This window comes from Gymnoscopelus braueri (assembly GCF_963280865.1).
Source record: "Gymnoscopelus braueri genome assembly, chromosome: 8".
NCBI lineage: Eukaryota > Metazoa > Chordata > Actinopteri > Myctophiformes > Myctophidae > Gymnoscopelus > Gymnoscopelus braueri.
This window is the reverse complement of record NC_137609.1, coordinates 46,024,637-46,047,722: the sequence shown is the minus strand read 5'-3', so window position 1 is coordinate 46,047,722 and position 23,086 is coordinate 46,024,637. Positions and strand designations below refer to the sequence as shown.

Genomic DNA, 23,086 nt, shown 5'->3' with positions numbered 1-23,086 from the left:
GACCCTTCACTGACCTGCTACAAACGTGCCCAGCAGGACCATAAGGTTAGCTGCAGGGTCTATTGGTCATTCCTTCCATCAGGTTGGGCGGCAATAGTTGAATGGTTAGTGAGCCCGCCTGGGAAGCCTGAGGTTCGAAGTGTCCCCGAGCAAGATACTTAACCCCTAACTGCTCCCAAAAACAAAAAGGTATGGAATGCCCCTCCACAGGTCTTAAGAGATGCAGGCTCTGTGGACATTTTTAAGAACCACTTAAAAACACTATTGTTTAAACAAGCATTTGTGGAATGTCTTAGATTTTTTGGTTGTTGTCTTTGATCATTTGAATGCTTCGTGCTATGTCTTTATTTCCGTTGTATGTAAAGCACTTTGTGAGTGCATAAAAGTGCCATACAAATATACAAATGTACATACTTACTTACTTCACCACACTACACATTCATAAGAATTGTTGAACAAGCGTATCACTTGCCCTAGCCTTGATAACCTTGTAGGCTTATGTAAAGGCTAAAATGTAAATTAGATAGCATGTTATGTAGACAGATGCCAGGTTCATTTGTAGACCTGGCATATAGTGTGTATAGTTTCAATATCCAGATTATAGATTTTTTTATATTATACTGACTGATTATAGGTTCTTGGTTTAACCTTTAATCCTAGATTACTATTTCTATGCATTTGATGTATTACTTCGTGTTTACCTTGATTACTGTACATCGCTCTGGATTAAGAGCATCAGCTAAATTGTAAATTGTAAACATGTTTCACCGGGCAGGTGTTAATGAGGTAATCAAACGTGGCACTGCACTGGCTTTAATGATAGAAGAGACGATGGATGATGATGGTGCTGTTGTTCCCCAAATGGAAGATGGTTCCACAGGAAAAGAGCCTGATATAGTTGAAAGTTCTCTCTTGGAGATTCTAGGAGTCACAAAGTAAGCCTTCATAGCCTACTGGGAATGCAGTGCTCACACACACACACACACACACACACACACACACACACACACACACACACACACACACACACACACACACACACACACACACACACACACACACACACACACACACACACACACACACACACACACACACACACACACACACACACACAGGACCTTATTTCAGGCAGAATCTTTAACACACTATCAAGTATTAGTAAAAAGACAAATACAGATGTAATCTGAAGAGTTTTAGCTTGTTTTTTTTCTAAATTGAAATAGAGCCAAGGTATGCTTTAATCTTAATAATACACATTTTATTGAAGTCTGAAGACATTATTTCAGACTGGTACTTGTTAGAATCTTAAAATACACACTTCAAGGATTGAGAAAATGCAGTTGAAAAATCTACCTAAGTATTTAGTAAAAACAGAATTATATACGTACGTGATCTGAACATTTTCTTTTTTTGCGCGTTTTTTTGTCCTGTAATAGAGTCAATATGTGCTTGAATCTGAATAATAACCACTTTATTGAATTCCTTTGGTCCAAATTGGGGGGGGGGGAAAATAATTTGTCTCTGTAGGTTGTTTCCTTCAAAGGTTGCGCTCTTTTCTATTTTTTCCATTTTCTGGTTTGGGTTCAGGATAATGTGTAATAAAGGGTTAAAATGACCCCATGGGACATTATTCCAGCCTGTTACCTGGCAGAATCTTAAAATACAGACTTCAAGGAATAATAAAAACCAGGTGGCGGAAAAAAAGTCCACCATATGCGCGTGGACCCCACTTTACATTACATAAATGTTACCATACATTTTGAGTGCGTCACATTAACTTAATTCATCCGTTTATAACTCAGAGAGTGTACAAATGTAACCAAATAGACCCCTAAGGATCCTTTTGGTTACATTTTGTACCATCAGAGTTAAATTAATGTTGAGGATTTTACTGTAAGAGAGAGTGATGAAACACCTGTGGTTAAATTCCTTCTGGCCCGCGGCAGGAACAATGCAACCTGTTTGTAGAGCGATGGGTTGCTGGGGGCCAGACAGCTGACCCATGGGTGGTATGTGACATACCGACTGGTTCCTCCACATTGGTGGGCCACATACCGTACCTTCACCATCATGCCACACCCTGTGTTGTGTGTATAAAAAAGGACAGCTCTCTCCTACACTCTATCCTCTCTCCACACCAACAGGGACTCCTTCTCCAGCAGCACCACACACCACGACCACCAACCAACCAACCATGTGTTCCAAGGGGAACCAGCGCAGCGGCAGCGGCCTGTACAGGGCAGCCGGTTTCAGTAGTATGTCTCTGGGGTCCTTGAACAGGACCAGGGTCAGCTGTGGACCCTGTCACATCACTCCTGTATCGGTCGACCATACCCTACTGACGCCGCTCAACTTGGACTTTGACAACGAAGCCCAACAAACTCTCCGCAAGGAAGAGAAGGACCACATCGGGGACCTCAACAGCAAATTTCTTGGATTAATTGTTAAGGTAAGAGGCCTGTTCCACCGATGTTATCACAAGTTGAGAAAGTTGAATGTCGATTTGTGCATCGATTTATTTTTAATTACGCTGACAATCCAATCCATTGCAGTTATTCAGAATCAAACATGTACATTAAGGGCGCTTTCACACTATGGTCCCGGGTGCGCACCCCGGACCACATGGCAGATGTTGTGGTAGTGTGAACGTAGCGAACCGTTCCCCGTAACGCATCACCGTACCGTACCCGAAACCACCTTGGGAGGTAGTCTCGGGTCCGATTGCTGCGGAGTCGGGAACGGAACGCGGCAGTGTGAATCCATCCGTTCCAAGAGAAGGAAGTGGACTGCTAATCATATATCATTTATATATGTTTTATAATGACACATTATTTTAGCTGGGTTATACCTTCTCATAGTTCTACTTGAATGTTGACAAGAAATAATAATCCCGCTAGTGTTTGAGTAGCGCGAGCCGTGAAAAATAATAAACAAAAAACACATGTGTGGCGAACGTATTTATAAGGATAAATACACCAAGGATTAGTCCGTGACGTCACACCAAGGACAAGGATGCGTCCGTGACGCCAATATCATATTAACAGGCGACGTTTCGAGGTTTCAAAGACCAGTGCACACACTGCTTTGGTTGTGTATTGTTGATCTGTTGTTATTATAACTCAAGACAACGTCAGGAACACAGTCAAACTTTATTATTCACTCTAGAGTGACTTTTCTTCTGTGAATGACATTCGCTCTCCCAAAGCCCCATAGTCAACAGCGCCCCCATGAGGCACATATTTACCATTACTGTTCAATGAAAATGGTCTCGAGTGCGTTAGAATCTTGGCCAGTGTGAATGCTGGCCAGCCAAGCGTACTCGGAACGGTTTGATTCAAACGAACCCAGTCTGAAACCGCCCTTAGTGCAGTTTAGTATCAAACACCTGTTAACGGTTTGTTGGTTTGCAGTGGTGTAAAGTAACTACGTACATTTACTCAAGTACTGTACTTTTATTATATTATACAATTTTGAGGTATTTTTTACTTTACTTGTGTGTTTCCAATTGTACTTTTACTTCTACTCCACTACATCTCAGAGGCACTTTTACTCACTACAATTCTTTGAAAACGTTTTCTATTTTATACATAGGCTTTTTGAAAATAGCCGATCGGCGTCGCACCGCAACGCGTTGTGAGCTTGTAGATATGAGCTTGTAGATATGCTATTTTCAAACATTTTGGTACTTTAAGTACATTTTGATACCAATACTTTTGTACTTTCGCTCAAGTAAATTTTGAATTCCGGGCTTTCACTTGTAACAGAGTATACTTCCACCTGGCAGTATTGATACTTTCACTTAAGTAAAACATTTGAGTAACTTTTTCCACCACTGTTTGTTTGTTTGTTTGTTTGTTTGTTTGTGTTTTTATCCAGGATTTTCCTGCCGAGGAGCAGAGGAACAAGGAGCTGGAGACCAAATGGAAGCTGCTGCAGGAGCTGACCACTGCCTCGTCCGACATCGGGCCCACCAAGAAGGTCTACATCTCCACCCTGAACAGCAAGCTGGACATGGTCAGGGAGCACAAGAGCAGGCTGGACCTGGAGAGCCTCAGCATTGCCGAGAGTGTGAAAGACTACGAGAAAAAGTAATTACTCCACTACATCTCAGAGCTGAATATTGTACTTTTACTCCACTGCAATTATTTGAATACTTTAGTTACTAGTTACTTTGTAGCTTTAGATTGTTATTACAAACCATACAGTAACCACTTCAGCCCTATATATTATTTCGGACGCATTGTGAGTGTGTAGATCTGCTATCTTCAAAGGATTTTTGAAAACTTGTGAAAACCCTGCATAATGAGTACTTTTACTTTTGGTACTTTAAGTACATTTTGAATGACACTTTACTTAAGTAAAACATTTGAGTACTTTTTCCACCACTGCTTATCTTCATATACTTGGTACCATTTGTGTTTTACTCCCTCTGCCCTCAGGAGGGCTGTGAAGTGTGAACGGTTCAGAAACCTGCCATCTTCCAGGGTGGATTCCAAAACATACGTTTTTTTCAAAAAACTGTTAAGACATTTGTAGAATCCCCCAGAAGCAAAGATTTGAGTTAAAATGTTCGCTTTGAAATACATATATACAGAATTGTATGTTTGTAACATTATTCTTAGTCACATAAATGTAAGTACAGTAAATATGACACTAACAGGTGTGTTTTTGTTTTCCTGTGTCTGGTTTCAGGTATAAGGAGGAGATCATCAAGAGGCAAAAAAAAGAGGAAGAGTTCCTCGCTCTTAAAAAGGTACAAATCATTGTTATACAGTACTGGAAAGTGCATTAGTTATATAACAGCAAAACCACTTTCTTAACCTCAACAAGCAGACAATTTTCATTGAGAGCAAAGATTCAAATATCTGCATAGTGTAAAAAACAAGATCTATTGATTTGCATACATTTTTACATTCTCTGGGTTCAAATTAAAACTGAGGATTTTACTGTGTGTCGTTTGCAATGTTTATTAACCCATTGTTTCTCAAAGTGGGACCCCCAGGGGTCCCACTTTGAGAAACATGACCCACTTTAATTATTTCAGTCTATATTAGTAGCTTAATGACTAGTAATAATATTCTATTGTCTTTTTCATGTCCAATGTATTTGTATTTAAGTTCATAACGTTAACATAAGTATAACTAAATGCATTTGAAATTAAATAAAAATGTTACTTTTCAGGATTCCAATTCAAAAATAGCAACAAAAAAAAACAGGATTCCAATTTAAAAAATTGCAAAAACAGCAGATCTACAAGCTCAAAACGTGTCGCACTGAGACGCGTTTTGAGCTTGTAGATCTGCTATTTTTGAATACAGTATATGCAGTGTGGCCCTCTGGAGTGAGTGTGGAAATATAGTGGCCCTCTCCATCATCAAAGTTGCCCACCCCTGATGTAACACATATTCATCTGATGAAATGGTGTCTTCTTCTAGAAAGTGGATAAGGACTATATGGACCAGGTGAAACGGGAGGTGAAGGTCACTAGTCTGGTGGAGGATATCAATATCTTCAGGACACTCTATGACATGGTAAAGCATCTTTACACAATTCACCAGTGGCGTAAAGTAACTATGTATTCAAGTACTGTACTTAAGTACAGTTTTGAGGTAGGCCTACTTTTACTTTACTGGAGTATTTCCAATTGTCTATACTTTAACTTCTACTCCACTACATCTCAGAGGCAAATATTGTACTTTTACTCCACTACAATTATTTGAAAAACGGAGTTACTAGTTACTTTGCAGATATAAATTATTACATTATAAAACATACATTAACCACTTTAGCCCTATTTTATACATATAGGCTATTTGAAAATAGACGATCTACAAGCTCACAACGCGTCGCATTGCAACGCGTTGTGAGCTTGTAGATCTGCTATTTTCTAACATTTTAGTACTTATACTTTTGGCACTTTAAGTACATTGGATACCAATGCTTTTGTACTTTTACTCAAGTCAATTTTGAATTCCGGACTTTCACTTCGTAACAGAGTAGGCTACTTCTACATTGCAGCATTGATACTTTTACTTAAGTAAACCATTTGAGTACCTTTCCCACCACTGCTCACAACGTTGTTGGTTTTGCCACAGGAACTGTGTGAGCTGAAGGAGCACCTGAAGGGCCTGTCCGTGGTCGTCCAGATGGACAACTCCCGTGGTCTGAACATCGACCAGATCGTGTCCGAAGTCAAGGTCCAGTACGAGGAGATCGCCGCACGTAGCCGCACGGAAGTCGAGAGATGGTACCAGGTCAAGGTGAGGAGAAGAGCAATGGTGGACAGTAACTAAGTACATTTACTGGAGTACTTTACTATTATGCCTGATTTTTACCCTGTCCCGCACCCAAAATATCCGATCTACAAGCTCGGCAATTTTTCTACACAGGATACCGTCTTACGACAAAATATAAATAAGGCTTTAGCCCGAGGAGGTGGGGGGGGGGGGTGACACAAACCTCAGGTGTGTGTAGACTAATAGTAACCAACTAAACTTCCTCTACTTCCTCTACTCAATCCCCTGCCCGCACCAGTTTGACCAGATTACCTCCACGACCGTCAAGACCGTCGGTCAACTGAGTGAAACCACGAGGGAGATCGAGGAGATCAAATACCAGATCATGCGTAAGACGAAGGATATCAAATATGTGGAGGACCAGGTGAGTACCGTACACCACTGCCACTGAATGATGCTTGTGTTGATGATGTTACATTAACATGGGAGTAGTGACAGGGATGTGATCAAATCATACAGTATATGCATACGGTTAAGGGCCTTTCCCACCAAGCACTGTAACTATAACTAGAGATCGTTATCGATACCATTTTTTTCCTTCTCAATACCGATATCAGCATTTTAGGGAGTATCGGCAGCTTTTCCGTATTGGTATCTGAACAACTGAACTATAACTATAATCTATTTTGTTCACCATTGTCTTTGTTTGGGTTGTTGGAACTATTTAAAAATAGATATCTTTATAGTTATAGTTATAGTGCTTGGTGTCATGGTGTGAATGGCCCTTTAGTCTGTGTTTGTTTTTTATGTCACACGTCGTCACGGTGTCAAGGGTTCAAGGTTCTTCATTGTTATGTCTTGAGTACAGGACAGTGGTGGAAAGTAACTAGGTACATTTACTTAAGTACTGTACTTAAGTACAATTTTGAAGTATTTGTACTTTACTTGAGTATTTCCAATTTCCAATACTTTTACTTCTACTCCACTACATCTCAGAGGCAAATATTGTACTTTTACTCGACTACAATTATTTGAAAACTTTAGTTACTAGTTACTTTTGAAATATAAATTATTATATTATAAAACATACATTAACCACTATAGTCTTATTTTATACATAGGCTATTTGAAAATATAGCTCACAATGCGTTGCGATGCGACGCATTGTGAGCTTGTAGATCTGCCATTTTCAAATATTTTAGTACTTTTACTTTTGGTACTTTAAGTACATTTTGATGCAATACTTTTGTACTTTTACTCAAGTACATTTTGAATTCTAGACTTTTCCTTGTAACAGAGTATTTCGATATTGCAGTATTGGTACTTGTACTAAGTAAAACATTTGAGTACCTTTTCCACCGCTGGCAACTTAGAAACAAGTACATTTCCCAACAATCCTTTAATCCAACTAGGGATTGATTATTAATAGATTATTTGAATTCAATTATCGATTATTTATATTTCTTTTATAATCGATTAAATTGATTCTTTCGATTAACCGTTGCACCGCTGCATCTCCAATGTCCTCAGTGTAACAGGGTGGGCGACAAGATCTTGGATGCAGAGAAGCACGGCAAGAAAGCGGTGAAGGACGTCCAGGAACACATCGAGGCCCTTCAGAAGGGTCTGCAGAAAGACAGGCACAACATGGCCAAACAGATGAAAATCTACCAGGACTTGATGAACGCCAAGCTGGCCCTGGACATAGAGATCGCCACCTACGGGAAACTCCTGGAGGGAGAGGAGGGGAGGTGAATGCCTGGCCTGGGATTTAAATGGTTAACAATGTTCAATGGACCACTGTTTCTCAACGTGGGGTCCCATGGGGGTTGCCCCATTTAAATGATTGATAGTTAGGAACCAAAAAAAGAAACCCTTAAGGATCTGTAACTCTGAGAGTGCTCTTACGAGTCCGTTTGGCTCCATTTTGTTCAGTTTCAGAGTTAAATTACCACGGAGGGTTTTACAGTTTAGATTGAAGTCCCAGAGATAAAAATCGTATCACATGGGGGTGGTGGGCGACGTGACGTCACACCATCGGAAGTAATAACGGCGAACCTCACAAGATGGCGCCACCTGTCCACTGAACTCAATGGATGGGGGCCGCCATGTTGTGACAGCCGATGCAGTAAACGAAGAAGTTGAAAACATGTACTCAAAACCCAGTTCTCCTGCGTAGGAAGACCATATACCGACCGCTCACACCAAACGGGAATCCCCCCATCTGCCCCGGGAGATGTTAGGCTTATGATAAAACATTGTGTACGTGTGTGACAACATAGTATCACATATAGCCAGCCTGGGGTTTCTGGGGTGGAGAGATCCGATCGCCTGGCTATAAGACTATTGACAACAAGGCTCTATTTTAACCAACAGTAGCTGACATTTTGGTCACATTTGAACCATTTGGGCGGCAGTAGCTCAGGAGGTAGAGCAAAGGTGTTCTTGAGCAAGACACGGAACCCCTAAACTGCTCCCTATGAGCAGGCTGGTGCCTTGCATGGTTTCCTTCGTCGTCGGTGTGTGAATGGGTGAATGTAATCCACATTGCAAAGTGCTTCGTATAAAGGCGCAATATAAATGCACCATTGACCTTTTTTAATATTGCTGGTTGTGAAATCTAACAGTGTGTAACCTCTGTCACTCACAGGATTGGACATCAGTCTATCATCAGCATTAGCAACAGCAACGGTAAGCATTTTACACCTTCAGGTGCACACAGCACACACTCAATTGTGTTTGAAGCTTATAAGACACTCAAAAGCGTTGTGAGCTTGCAGATCTGTTATTTTCAGTGCATGGTGACACCAGCACGCATCTACTAGTCTAAATTGTGTTTTTTAACTGCTCTCTTTCCTCCAGGCCAGTATTATGAACCTCCATGCACGCATCCTAAAGGTACGTATTTAACAACTTTTCTTGTAAATTAATGCCTTACTTTGTCACACTAACTACAGTGTCACACAAAAGTAGCAAAAATCGCCGATCTACAATCTATGTGACGCTTGTAGATCTGCTATTTTGTGAAAATGGTTAAAGGGATAGTTCACCCCCAAAATGACTTATTTTCTATCGATTAGTCACCTCATGGAGACTTGAATTCATGGATATCTTTTAGTTTTTGTCGCATTCCTAAGCCAATCATTTGATGACCAACGGACCGGTAGGCAGCGGTTCCGGAGACACAAAGGAGACTCTTTGTGTCTCCTACCGGAACCGCTGCCAGTCATCAAATTATTGGCTTAGGAATGCGACAAAAAAATAAATAATCCATGAATTCAAGTCTCCATGGGGTGACTAATCGATAGGAAAAAAGTAATGTTTTGGGTGAACTATCCCTTTAAGCATGTGTGGGTTTTGTAAATGTTGAACCAATGAAAAGTATTAAGAAGAGCTTGTGACTAAATAATAACTACATTGGATCCATTGGAGGAATTCTTTTTCCCCATTTCCTGAAAAGTAACAGTTTGGACTCTTTCCTCTCTAGACCCTGCGCCCTGCTGTGAGGAACAGCCTTGGCTTTTCTATCCATCATGTGGTACGTATTTTAGGGGCTTCGACTGTGTTTGTTGTGTCACTGTTTGGCTGTTTGGGTTTTTGTATCGGTTGAGTACAGTGGTGGAAAGTAACTAAGTCAATTTACTCAAGTACTGTACTTTCTCTTTCTCTCTCCCCTATAGGCCGTGTGCCTTCTGAGAAGGTCCCCACAAGCAGTCCTGACCCTGACACTCCATCAGGTACGTATTTTACCACTGTGGGGCTTCCACTATGTTTGCCGTGTCACTCATACCATTAGACGTACTCAGATATCTTACTCAAGTAAAAGTATCAATACTGCAATATAGAAATACTCCAAATTTACTTGAGTAAAAGTACAAAAGTATTGGTATCAAAATGTACGAGGTTTTAGTACTAAAGTACTAAAATATAAATTATTACATTATAAAACGTACATTAACCACTTCAGCCCTATTTTATACATAGGCTGTTTGAAAATAGCCGATCTACCATCTCACAACGCGTCGCATGGCGATGGGTTGTGAGCTTGTAGATCTGCTTGTATATGAGCTTGTAGATCTTGCTACTAAAATATCTGAGTATTTCTTCCACCACTAAAAGCTATATTAACACATTTAGCTGGCGACCCCCCCCCCCCCCCCTTTGAGAACCAATGAGTTAAACTGCGTTCTTTCCTGCAGGCCCCCGTCCTGCGTTGCCAAGAGAGTAGAGCTCCTGATGTTGACATCACGATCACGGTCACCGACACCCCGGAGAACGAGACCAAGACTAGCCCTGACACTAAAGAATAACACACAGTACAGTATGAATAATAACATGAAGTATCATGGTTATTATTAACAGAGCCTGTTACTGTATCGCGCTCGTATCCCGTCATACGAGTGTAATGGCCTACGCAAAGTATACTAAACCACTGAGACAAACGTACCTGTGTATTCACTTACTGCAATGTACTTATGTACATTGCAGTATTGATACTTTTACTTAAAAGGATACTTCACTTAAAAAATAAATTGGGTCATTGTATCGTCTACTCAGGCTTTTGTGAGCCCCCCAGACAGTTTTTAAGTTGTTTTTAAGTTTTAAGTGAAATATCCCTTTAAGTAAGAAATGCGAGTACTTTCCCACCATTGCTTTGTTGTTTTACATTCATTGTCATTAAGTGAAATAATGTCTTCATATACTGCTAGGTACATACAGCCTTACTGTCTTTCCATTCACTGTATTAGCCTAACAGACTAGCGTGTGCACGTGATGCACAACATGCTGATGATCATCATTGGCCTTACATGTTTTGACAAGCTGAATATTATCAAAATAATGGCCCCTTCATGCTGTATTATGCTGTTGTGAGTACTGTGCAATATAACGATGGTCTGGAGAACTATACTGGTCATGTAATAAAACTTCTATCTCAGAAATACAACATGCCTGTGACTTTGTTTTGCCACCTTCGTTCTCTCCACTCCATCCCATACCAAACACACCAAAGCAGTTGTAGTATATTGTACAATTAAGTGTGAAACATAGTTGGAAGGTCCAGACAAGTAGCCTACAAGTTCCTTAAGTTGGTTTATTGTATAAAACAGCACAGAGATACAGGAGGCCTTGCTGCTACATGTGGTCGGTGGAAGGGGCCGGAGCAAGAGCAAGAGCCAGGTTTCTTTGTCCTCACAGTATTTATATCTAGACTTCACATGTGTGTCTATGCACTTGCATACGTTGCCTTTGTGTGTGTTGGCTGTGCACAGAGCTAGGTGTGTGTGCTACAGTACATCTCTTGTGTGTGTGTGTGTGTGTGTGTGTGTGTGTGTGTGTGTGTGTGTGTGTGTGTGTGTGTGTGTGTGTGTGTGTGTGTGTGTGTGTGTGTGTGTAACATAAGCAATGGTATGGGAGGGTTTTTAGATGAACTCCAGATGTTTGTAAGTGAGCCTGAGTCAGTCATTAATTGTACCTGTCACAGTGTTCTACTCTGGCTGGAATGTACTTATGTACATCGTGAGGCCTTCTACTGAAGACAGTGTGTGTCACCAGTGTCCAGATCCTACATAGGCCTGCAATTCCATCATTTTGGGGGCACAGACACACTTTTTTTACCAGCTAGCTCGAAGAGCGGCTGCTGGTCTAGGAACAAACAGAGCACTATTCAACACCTATACGCCATGTTTTCGACATGTTTTCGATCATTGGCTGTCTTTTAAGCCAATGGGGAGACATTCCATACTCTGAACGGCGGTCTCGTCCTCCCATGCTATGGCATTATAACAGCTCAGCAGTGTTGCCATATTCTGCGTGAGAAATAAGCAACCAGGTCTATGAAAACAAGCCCAAAAGAAGCAACTAGGCTACGGCTATTTGAAAATAGCCACCTTATTTATTGCTAAAATCACCGTGGTATCCATATTGATCCCCCCGCCCGAGTAATCACAGACGAGCAGTGGCGGAAAAAGTACTATTTTCTCTTTTTTACTTAAGTAAAAGTTAAATGGAAATACTCCAGGAAAGTGAAAAATACCTTAACATTTTACTTAAGTACAGTACTTGAGTAAATGTACTTTATATTTACTTTACCGTAGGCAGACGGCGGTCTCGTCCTCCCATGCTATGGTGGTATCAGAACCCTACTGGCAGTGTTGCCAGATTCTGCGAATCGGAACACACACGCACGCACGCACGCACGCACGCACGTTGCACGCACGTCGCGCGCACACACACAGTTCTCACATAGAGAAGAAAGATAGGCAGCTAGCTGGTATACATGACTGTCATGTCTTGTTTTAGTTTTTTAGGGCAAAAGTGGCCAAATGTCAGGGCAGGATGGCCATCAAATATGTAGATTTTTTTAACACATAATAGTATAGCTATCAGTGAAATACATCAAATAAAAAAGCTCTTTATTTCACAAAATAATGTATTGGTAATGGTATGTACGAATTAACAATATTTGTATAGAAACTCCCGAGTCAAAAGTTCATACACACTCGGCCCTGCACCAATCAGAGTCATTGCACTCATTTGAAGACGGGGAGTCAGGGGGAGTTAAGAATTGAGAATCTCTACAAAAGACACCGGTGTTTAAAAACGGTATTAACAGGACACAGGCAGAGGAGAAAACTATGAAATCAGCTGGAGCAGTGCGGGTGTGGTACCTGGGCGTGTGCGGGTGTGGTACCTGGGCGGCTGTGGCTCAGGAGGTAGAGCAGGTCGTCCAATGATCCGTGGGTCGGCGGTTCGAAACCCGGCTCCTCCTGACCACATGTCGAAGTGTCCCTGGGCAAGACACTGAACCCTACATTGCCTCCAATGATTCGGTCGGCGCCCGCTTGCCACCATTAATGTGGGAAAAGTGGGGACGCTGGCGTCGACTGTTCGCCGCTCCACCTCCCAATGTCCCCCACCTGTATGAATGAATGAACCATTGTAAAGCGCTTTGAGCACTTGGAAAAGCGCTATAAAAATGCAATTCATTATTACCATTTTGTTGAGGGACAGAAGGACAACAGGAGGGAGGGGCCACAGCAGCCATGGCCTTCATTGATTGATTGATTGATTGATTGATTGATTGAATACTTTATTAGTCAGAAATGTAAATCGTGTGTTAGAAAAATGTCGTTTAAGTAATGAAAGTACACACTTACTGTCCTTCCAACTATTTTACTTTGAACTCTTCCACCAGTGAAAGGGGCTCGAGTAAAGAAATTTACTCGAGTACTGTGCTTTTTTGTATTTTTGCTTTACTGGAGTTTTTCCCATTTTCAGTACTTTTACTTCTGCTCCACTACAGGGAGTAGTGGCAAATATTGTACTTTTACTCCACTACAATTATTTTAAAACTTGAGTTACTAGTTACTTTGTAGATATCAATTATGATAGAAACATACATTAACCACTTTAGCCCTATCTTAAACCTAGGCTATTTGAAAATAGCAGATCTACAAGAGCTTGGAGATCTGCTATTTTCAAACATTTTAGTACTTTCGTACTTTAAGTACATTTTTATACTTTTATACTTTTGTACTTTTACTCAAGTAAATGTTTAATTCCGGACTTTTACTTGTAACAGAGTACTTCTACATTGCAGTATTGATAGTTTGACTTAAGTAAAAGAAAATTTGAGTACTTTTCCCACCACTGGGTACAGTATAGAAAGCAGGTCAGAGAAGGAGCTTGAAAAGATGCTTTGTCTTGTCTGTTACACAACCTCACCACTAGAGGGCACTATGGGATTTTTGCATAGCATAATGTGCCACACGGCCAAGACCAGCTTAGGCCAAACACAGTTTACAGTTTAGGCATTTAGCAGAAGCTCTTAATCCAGAGCGATTTATACTAAGCAAGGACACAAGATAATACATCATAAAACATCATAATACACATGATACATCAAATGCTTAAAAATAGTAATCTAATAATAAAGTAATACATAAGTAAACCAGTAATTGTACCAGTAACCAAGAACCAGCCTACACTGAAACGATACACACTCTATAAATATAAATATGAAGACCAACTATATCAATACCTAATGCATAATGTATTATTAATATCATTATTGTATATTGTATATATTATTATAATAATAAATTATAAATTGGATGGTGTTATGTCCCAGATGGTGGTCCAGGAGGAAGGGACGGTAACATGTACCCAAATTATATACTTGAGACAGACAGAGGTTGAGGTTAACTGAAAAGTTGTTTATTAACAAACTAAGGTGAACAAAAATAAATGGATGCCAAGTAACAATACAGGGAGGGTCAGGTGGTGCCAAAGGAAAGAATGTAGTAAAACCAAAACTCACTGTCTAAATAAAATAAAGACCTTACTTACTCAAAAGAGAAACACAAATCCTACCTACTCTAACAATAAACAGAAAATACAATGGGTGGCACTCACCCAGGGGCGTAGCACCAAATTCTGGGCCCTGGGTACAAAGATTCACTGTGGGCCCCCCTAAGATTTTTTTCCCTTTAAAAAATATGTGTTTCTTTTTTTTTTTTAGGCCCCCCTTACCTGGGGCCCTAGTAACTCAGTCCCACTTACACACCCCCTTGGTATCGGTATCGGAAAATCGGCCCCAAAAATATCGGTTTCGTATAGAATTGAAAAAATGTGGTATCAGCACATCACTAAAAGACAGCTGCCGTCACAGGTGCTTTATATCTCATGATGATGGAGGTGATTGGTGGACTGATGAGGGGAAGGACCAACCGGTGGTGTTGAGTGAATGGGCTGGACCTGAGAGTGAGTGACAGAGAGCAGCAGGCAGAGAGTAGCAGGGAGAAAAACACCATACACAGTCCCCTAAACATATAGGCCCCTATTCCAGGTTCAATTTGAACAAGCCACTAATTACTGATTTAGGACTAGGCAAGAGGCGTTTCCCCGCAAACTTTGGTATTCTGTGGCACCCCCCTCACCCGCCAAACACCTGAGCCCTTACATTATGCATAGGTGTGGTTTGGGCGTTACAATGATAAAACCAATCACCGTGCCTTAAGCCTTTGCCTTTAAGAGAAGACTGCACTAGCCGTCATCCCCGATCCAATATATGCTCTCCTCTCTCCCTGTCTGCACTGTTGCCTGGTCTGATCATTATAAGCCACATTGGGCTTGTTTTCCTTCTTTTTTTTATTTTATCCAAATACATTTTTATATTAATTTGTAGCCTATTGTGTTCACAATAAGCAACTTGTCATATTAGTCAGATCCGGAATAGTATATGAAAGCCATTTAAAATATTTATACTATTGGTATATTGGTACACACCGGCTGCTCCCAAATAATGAATTACATCATGTTGCGACAACGCTCGTACAGGCAGCCATGGACCTCCAGCTTGTCGACCACAGGACCGGGCGGTGGTACACAGACATACAAGCATATGGCTATAATAAATTGGACAGTTTTAGGAAAGGTCTATATGTACTCACGTTGGCTGTTATTGTTCTATTTCCACCATTCTAATGGATTCCAGGGGTGTGTAAACATCTCTGAAGTAGCTCCATAGTTTCCTCTGAAGTGACGCAGTTAAGTTACATCCATATTGTCCCCGTTATCTTTCATCATCCACCTTTGTTCAATAATCCCGAACAGAGCTACACTTTAAGTTTACATCAATCATAGCCTCTCAAACCCAGATACATTGCTGCGATGCTTATGTGCGTCGCCTACCTACCCAAAATAACAGACATATACAAGCTATCAACGCGCTGCGTCATGTCGTGTCGACAGCTTACAGATCTGTTATTTTGGGCACCCTAAACAATGAGGCGCGATCGAGCTGCGCATGAGGCGTGCGCGCGCCACGGAGTAGCCTAACACTAAACCAAAAACATTACATTACGTGGTCAACAACATACTAGACATGTAACTTGCTTGGAGGTTTTAATGCAGTGGTTCTCAACCTGTGGGTCGAGACCACAATGGAGCTCCCAACGCCTGGCGAGCTTGTAGATCTGCTATTTTCACAATATTTATCTGTGGAACCGAGTCAACCAAAATGGGGGGGTCCCCAGTTCAAATATGGTTATTTTGGGGGGTCGATGGCCTGAAAAGATTGAGAACTCCTGCTTTAATGCAGTAAACATGAACGTAGCGTTTACGTGGGGAATATAATAATAATATAATATATATGACATATAATATAATATTCACCAGCAGCTGGGTTTAACGAGACAGCAGCCAAAATGAAAATCACAGATGATCCTATCATCTTATAAAAAATGTAAGTGCTTAAGATTTTAGCCCAAACCCAACGGGACCCGACCCGGCCCGTCGGCACCGGCTGGGCCGGGTCGACGTTTTTTTTTTTATCGAAATAAATTCATATATTAATTAATTTGTAGCGTATTGTGTTCACAATACGCAACTTGTCATATTAGTCAGATCCCCAAGAGTATATGAAAGCCATTTAAAATAGTTATACTATTCTTACACAGCTGCTGGCAAATAATTAATTACCAGCGCAGCGCAAAAGTAGGTCAAATCTTGAGTGTGCAAGTGTTTCAATATCGAACGTATAGCATTTCAATAGTATATGTAAGAGTGTCTCATCAGCGTGTGTGAAAGCGTCTCAAAATTGAAGGTAAAAGCATTTCAGTAGTAAGTATAAGACTGTCTCGTTAGCGTGTGTGAAAGTGTTTCATTATTTTTGGCCTAAACGGCCCCTCATACAAATCAATCAGCTGTCTTGACTGTCAGTTGTCACGACGGCAAAAGCTTTCTTCATGTCTTCCTCGCCTCAAAGTAAATGTTGGATTATTTCTTCAAATGAGAGCACAGGCAGCGGGCAGTAGCCTACAAGGTAACATTGGATGTGATTTCTCCATCGCAACTCTTTCCCATCAAACAAAGTAATCCAAACTATTTTGTACTGCTTATTTTGCTTGTTAAAAGCATGATTTTATTAAGACATGACAGCAATATGGAAAAAACGAAAATATCTCAATTAAAAATATATTTCATATAATAACCGAATATCATTCTTAAAATGGTTATGGGGCAGTGTATATATTTATATAGCCCTATTTGCTCCAAGCTGTTATTTAAATAAAATATAGACTGTTGGAATAGGGTAGAATGACTCCTGTTCTTAACAAATTATCAAGATTTCATGAGAAAAAAGGCTGCATGCAGCAATTAAGCTTCTTTAGAAAAATGACTGACGGGCTGGGCTGGGCCTAATTTGTCAATTATTTGTCGAGCCCAGCTGAAATATTTAGGGGATATGAAAGCTCTAGTTAGTAGTTTGAAGTGCTCATGTGGCCTTATAGTTGCTTCTTTTTGTTTTCATAGACCTGCGGTTGCTTATTTCTCGCCAAGGCTGGCAACACGGCTCATGGTCCAACGCACAAAGCCATTGCAGTGTCTTTGTGCACTTGGCAGGTGCGTTTAGAACCCACTATCCTCCCAAAGCCGTACCCATGTGTGGGTTCAGAATGGCAATGTGGGGGATATAGCGACAACACGCCCATGAGCACGCCTCCACGCGCAAATAACGGTGTCGGCATAATGGGTGACGGGTAGAGCAGGTGCTAGAATAACATATTGGGGCAGGGCAGCTCCATTATCAGTATTTAACAGGTTTAGGGTAGGGTTTAGGCTGGGAAAACTGCCACGGAATAGGGGGCATAGTCTCCCCATACCCATACACGTAACAGATGGTTTAATTGTTACAGTTGTCAGTTGACTTACACTAACACACCTGGTTTATCATGTCTTTAAATATAATTGACATGGCGCTCAAGTGCAATTGGAAGTTAACAAGTCATACCATTATGTTATTGTCTTTTTGGGGGCGGATCCATGTCTCTGCTTTTGATATCCCCCACAGGTCATTCATTATTTTGACTGGTTGTTTTATCCCTGCTTCTGGTCAAAGCAAAGCTTCTTGGGAAATATGTACTGTAGACTGTCTGATATGCTTATTTGTGTTTTATCACAAGCATTTTATTAAAAACTACATTTGGCACATTAACCGTGGCAAAATGTGCCAAAATAGCTAAAATAGGTAAAACAAATATGTTTTAATTCAATGTACTGTAATATAATTATTAGAACATCAGAGATTTAATAACAAAACATAACTTGCAGTGGAACAGTGGTTCTCAAACATTTTCATGCCACAGACCCCCAAATTAATATGTATTTGACAATGGACCCCTATCTGAAATTATTTTGTGCCACATACAAGATTTGTGTTTTTTTTTTTTTTTTTTTCCAGACAAGCCCAAAGTCGCTTATAATAAGCAGACTTGGCAACACTGGACAGTGGGGGGATGATTATAGACGGCCCACTCCCCTCTGGCATTAACGGCTCAATGGTGGAGTCAGAGGTGACTGAGTCATTTAAGTTCCTTGGAACCTGTTTATTTCAGTTCAGTTCTGTTCTGTTCAGTATCTTAACTGTCCTCCATCTCACCTCCAGGAATACATTTTTTATTCTACTCTACTCTACTCTACTCTACTCTACTCTACTCTACTCTACTCTACTCTACTCTACTCTACTCTACTCTACTCTACTCTACTCTACTCCATTCTATTCTAGAATAGACTAGAATAGAATATATTCCGTCATTGTATAGGCAACATTTTGTTTGTCCAAATTTCTACAACATTAGGGAGCGCATTGTGAGTTTGTAGATTCTGCTATTTTCCCTTTTCAATGTACGACAAAGTATAGGGACTCAAGTGAATGATTTCAGGTTAGACTGTCTGTAGCAACTGCCTGAGGGGAGGAGCACACACTCAATGAGAAGAGAATGGTCATGACAGTTAGAGATTAGAGTGTCCGCCCCTCAGATTGGGGAGGTCGGTGTTCGATTCCCCGGCCGGGTCATACCAAAGACTATACAACTGGGACCCAATGCCTCCCTGCTTGGCACTCAGCATCAAGGGTTGGAGTGAGGGTAAACCCCATGAAAGTCTGCCTGTCCATTCTCAAGTTATTTGGAACACTGTTTGCCAAACAGTGGGTCGCGGACCAATTTTTATGGCTCACGAGTAAATATAAAAAGTATATATATATTATTTCAAAATTTAAAAAAAAAGCGTAAACAAAAAAACTTTTCATCAATTAAAAATAATTCCAATTGTTTTTAATATAATTTAAATAATTTCCATAAATAAAATAAAAAAAGTTTAAGAAGTAGTGAAAATAGCAGATGCTGATTTTCACTAGTTTGGGTCCCAGGCAAACTGATTTCTCTTTTGGGTCTCGAGCTAAAAAGTTTGGGAACCAGTGATTTAGAACATACGGAATCTAACACCACCATGACAACTCGCCGTTATCTGCCTCCTCATGGAGGTTCCGGATCAAAATATGTGGATTGTAGCCTACAACACAAAGCCAAAGACTGTATAGACTGTTTTGACCTCCAACCAACACCTAAAGACGTTTTATGTCTCTAGCCACAAAAATGTGAACATCATTTTGTCATATAGCAGTCAATACTTTTAAAAGATAAGGTCCTCTTTGTAATTGATCAGTGGTGGTAAAAGTACTCACATTCTTTACTTAAGTAAAAGTAGCCTACCAATACTGCAATGTAAAGTAAAAGTAGAAATAGTAAAAGTCCGGAATTCGTATTGGTATAAAAATGTACTTATACCAAAAGTAAAAGTACTCATTGTGCGCAATGTTGCACAAGTTCAAAATCAATGTGTAAAAAGTATTTTGAAAATAGCCGATCTACAAGCTCACAATGTGTCGCATCGCAACGCATTGTGAGGTTGTAGATCGGCTATTTTCAAATGGCCGAAATATATATAGGGCTGAAGTGGTTAATGTGTTTTGTAATAATAATCAAAATCTACATGGACATTTATGATAAAATATGGACTCCTGGCATATTCTCAGATGGGCTAATGTGAGAACAAGACCCTGGAGGATGTTGAAAAGGCAGCTGCACCTGTAAACCTAGCAATGTGTATTGTTTTTTGGTGTCCTTTTTTGTTATTGTAATGTTTTTTTCTATACATATATATATATATATATATATATATATATATATATATATATATATATATATATATATATATATATATTATTTTATTTTTTTGTGTTTTTTTGGTTGTTTTCTGTATCGTCTGTTACACTGTACTGTCTTTAAAAAAATCAATACAAAAAAATCAATACAAAAATCTACAAAGTAACTAGTATATAATTGTAGTGGAGTAAAAGTACAATATTTTCTTCTGAGATGTAGTGGAGTAGAAGTAAAAGTATTGGAAATTGGAAATACTCAAGTAAAGTACAAAACCCTCAAAAGTATAGTACTTGAGTACATGTACTTAGTTACTTTCCACCACTGCAATTGATATGCCTAGCTTTGTTGGATGCTGCCAGTGCTCAGCAATTCTCTTATTTATCTAATGTGTTATGATGGCATTATGAGTACTTGCTTAGAACTGTAATTATACAGTGTTATGAGCAGATTACAATGCATGTATACATGACATTATAGTCATTATACAATGCTTTATTTATGATTGTTATAAAGCATTATGAATATTTGAGTGCTTGCAACTATAGTTATACAGTGTTACATGCAGATTATAATGCATTATAAGTTTGCATGTTTCTAACACATTATAAACATGGGATGCATGTACAGCATTGTATTTACCTCTCAGGTTCAGAGAGTGAATGAGGAAGGGGGATTGGCAGCGTCTCCTTTGTGTATTTGTTCTTCTCACATGAATTTAGTCAAACCTCGTGTGGTTTGAGGTTTGAGTCACATCCCCTTTTAACCCAACTGTAAATACAAACATATCCACTCCTATCACCGGAGGAAATAATGTTACAGTTATTATCTCATTTCAACTTTAATCAACCTATTATCATAGCCTAAAGAAGATTAGTCTATGATCTGCATGGATACTAATACTAATACAAACACAGAGACACACATGTGCAGACACGCGCACACACACACTCAACGCACAGAAACACGCACCCACACATTCAGCTACACACAAGGTGCTTGTTGTTTGTCGTGTCTTATGTTTGATTACTATGCTTAACTTACTACTTGTTTATTATTTTAGGTGAGAACCTCGTGTAAGCCCTATATGGGTTTATTCTCTAACCGGCACTTATTTCTGTTATTTTTTTAATAATGTTACCTTTGAACCATTCATCACAATCTGCACTGTTTTGTACAGACAGACATAGACAAGTGTACATGAACACACGTTTTCTTGGATATGATGTGTTGTTGAGCTTCGGAACCACAACCGCTTTGTTGGCTAAGAACAACAATTGCACAGGAATGAACTTGAAACAGAGGACTTGCTGTAAATTGAACACAGAAAATTCAGCACTACAAATCTTAATCACTTATTAATCAATTAGTCTAAATCAAGGTATACGCGCCGGGTGCCATGCCTGTGCTTGCCTTGTAGGCCAACATCAGTATTTTGTACTTGGCGCGGGAAGCAACCGGGAGCCAATGGAGTTAAGTGTTCTTATAGGCTGTCACATTCTGATGAGCATTTAAACTGCTCCCTATCTATTTAACCCTTTGTATGAACATGCACCGTATGTGTGTGTGTGTGTGTGCACGCACACACACACACACACACACACACACACACACACACACACACACACACACACACACACACACACACACACACACACACACACACACACACACACACAGAGAGGAGCTCACTCACACCCTTCTCTTCGCAGTAACCCCATTGTTGTTTTATGCAAACTGTCTAGAGCTGGATAGGACACACGCAGAGTCTTATGCAAATAGGCCTGTGTGTGTGTGTGTGTGTGTGTGTGTGTGTGTGTGTGTGGTATAACCTGTGCTGTAGAGGGTTGCAGCGTTCCTCCACTTAAAACCCCACTGAGCAAAATGCAGATGAGCCTCCGTGGAGTCTCCCGCACTTCTTTCTTGTTTTGTTTTTTCTTACATCTCTATATTAGCATCCTTTTTAAATAAACCCGAAGAGAGACAATATCAGAGATAAGCAAGCGGTTCTGTTCAACTCAGGTGAGTCACAACATGTACATACTATAACCAGGTCATTTATATATGCAGAAATAATGTTACATTTGTTGTCATACACGCAGTCAAATCCTCAGTGTACAAATACATACACAGTAGCGCTGAAGAGTCTACAAATGGAACCTTTCGGTTCCATTTGTAGTCTCTCAGAGCTACTGTGTATGTACAAGTACATAGTGGCAAGTTTTCCCACTGTGGCAAGTGGCAAAGTGGCAAGTTTGCCACTTTGGGAGCTATGGTTGGAAGGTGACTTGGGAGCCTATACTGCTGTGACTGTGAGAGGTCGCGTGCAGGAACAAACTGGACAGCCAACTTGTCTAGTGCTTTACTGGGGATATGCTCCTGGCCCATGAATATCATAACGTGCATTATCTGTGTATGCATGCGTGCACGTATGTGTGTGTGTGTGTGTGTGTGTGTGTGTGTGTGTGTGTGTGTGTGTGTGTGTGTGTGTGTGTGTGTGTGTGTGCGTGTGTGACCGTGTGTGTGTGCGCGCGCGTGTGTGTGCGTGCGTGCGTGTGTGCGAGTGTGTGCGTGTGTGTGCGTGCGTGTGTGTATGTGTTTGTGTGTGTGTGTGTGTGTGTGTGTGTGAGTGAGTGTGTCATATGCTGATGGGGGCACCGCATTAGAATGAGCTCCAGATCATTTTCCTGGCTGATCGGAGTGCCGCACCGGCCCCGGTAAAGTTACAATCCTTTAGGAAAATCAGCCATATTTATCATTACAGATATTAAGATGAGCAGCGCAGAGGCAGCGGAGCACTCAGAGACTCACGTCCAGCAAGCAGGTGAGCTTTATTTCAAT

At 40.4% G+C, this 23,086-nt stretch overlaps 2 protein-coding genes across 3 annotated transcripts in view; both read left to right on the top strand.

Annotated features, from left to right (window-relative positions):
* Positions 1–2,197: 2,197 nt before the first annotated feature.
* LOC308090875 (keratin, type II cytoskeletal cochleal-like) lies at positions 2,198–10,549 on the top strand (the record flags this gene model as incomplete). Its single annotated transcript, XM_080436148.1, has 12 exons — positions 2,198–2,452; positions 3,880–4,091; positions 4,696–4,756; positions 5,439–5,534; positions 6,099–6,263; positions 6,538–6,663; positions 7,770–7,990; positions 8,890–8,930; positions 9,102–9,137; positions 9,727–9,803; positions 9,920–9,976; positions 10,439–10,549. The coding sequence occupies 12 exons, from the start codon at positions 2,198–2,200 to the stop codon at positions 10,547–10,549; spliced, it is 1,458 nt and encodes a 485-aa protein (XP_080292274.1).
* Positions 10,550–22,128: 11,579 nt separating this feature from the next.
* pou2f3 (POU class 2 homeobox 3) overlaps positions 22,129–23,086 on the top strand; it is a 27,933-nt gene continuing 26,975 nt past the window's right edge. The window contains exons 1-2 of one of the 2 annotated variants that reach the window (XM_080434629.1): positions 22,129–22,267; positions 23,010–23,069. In XM_080434629.1, the coding sequence (XP_080290755.1) occupies positions 23,018–23,069 (52 nt within the window). In that variant the 5' untranslated portion in view covers positions 22,129–22,267; positions 23,010–23,017. Of the gene's footprint in view, positions 22,268–22,892; positions 23,070–23,086 lie in introns of those variants that run through there. The other variant, XM_080434630.1, reaches the window with a different exon arrangement.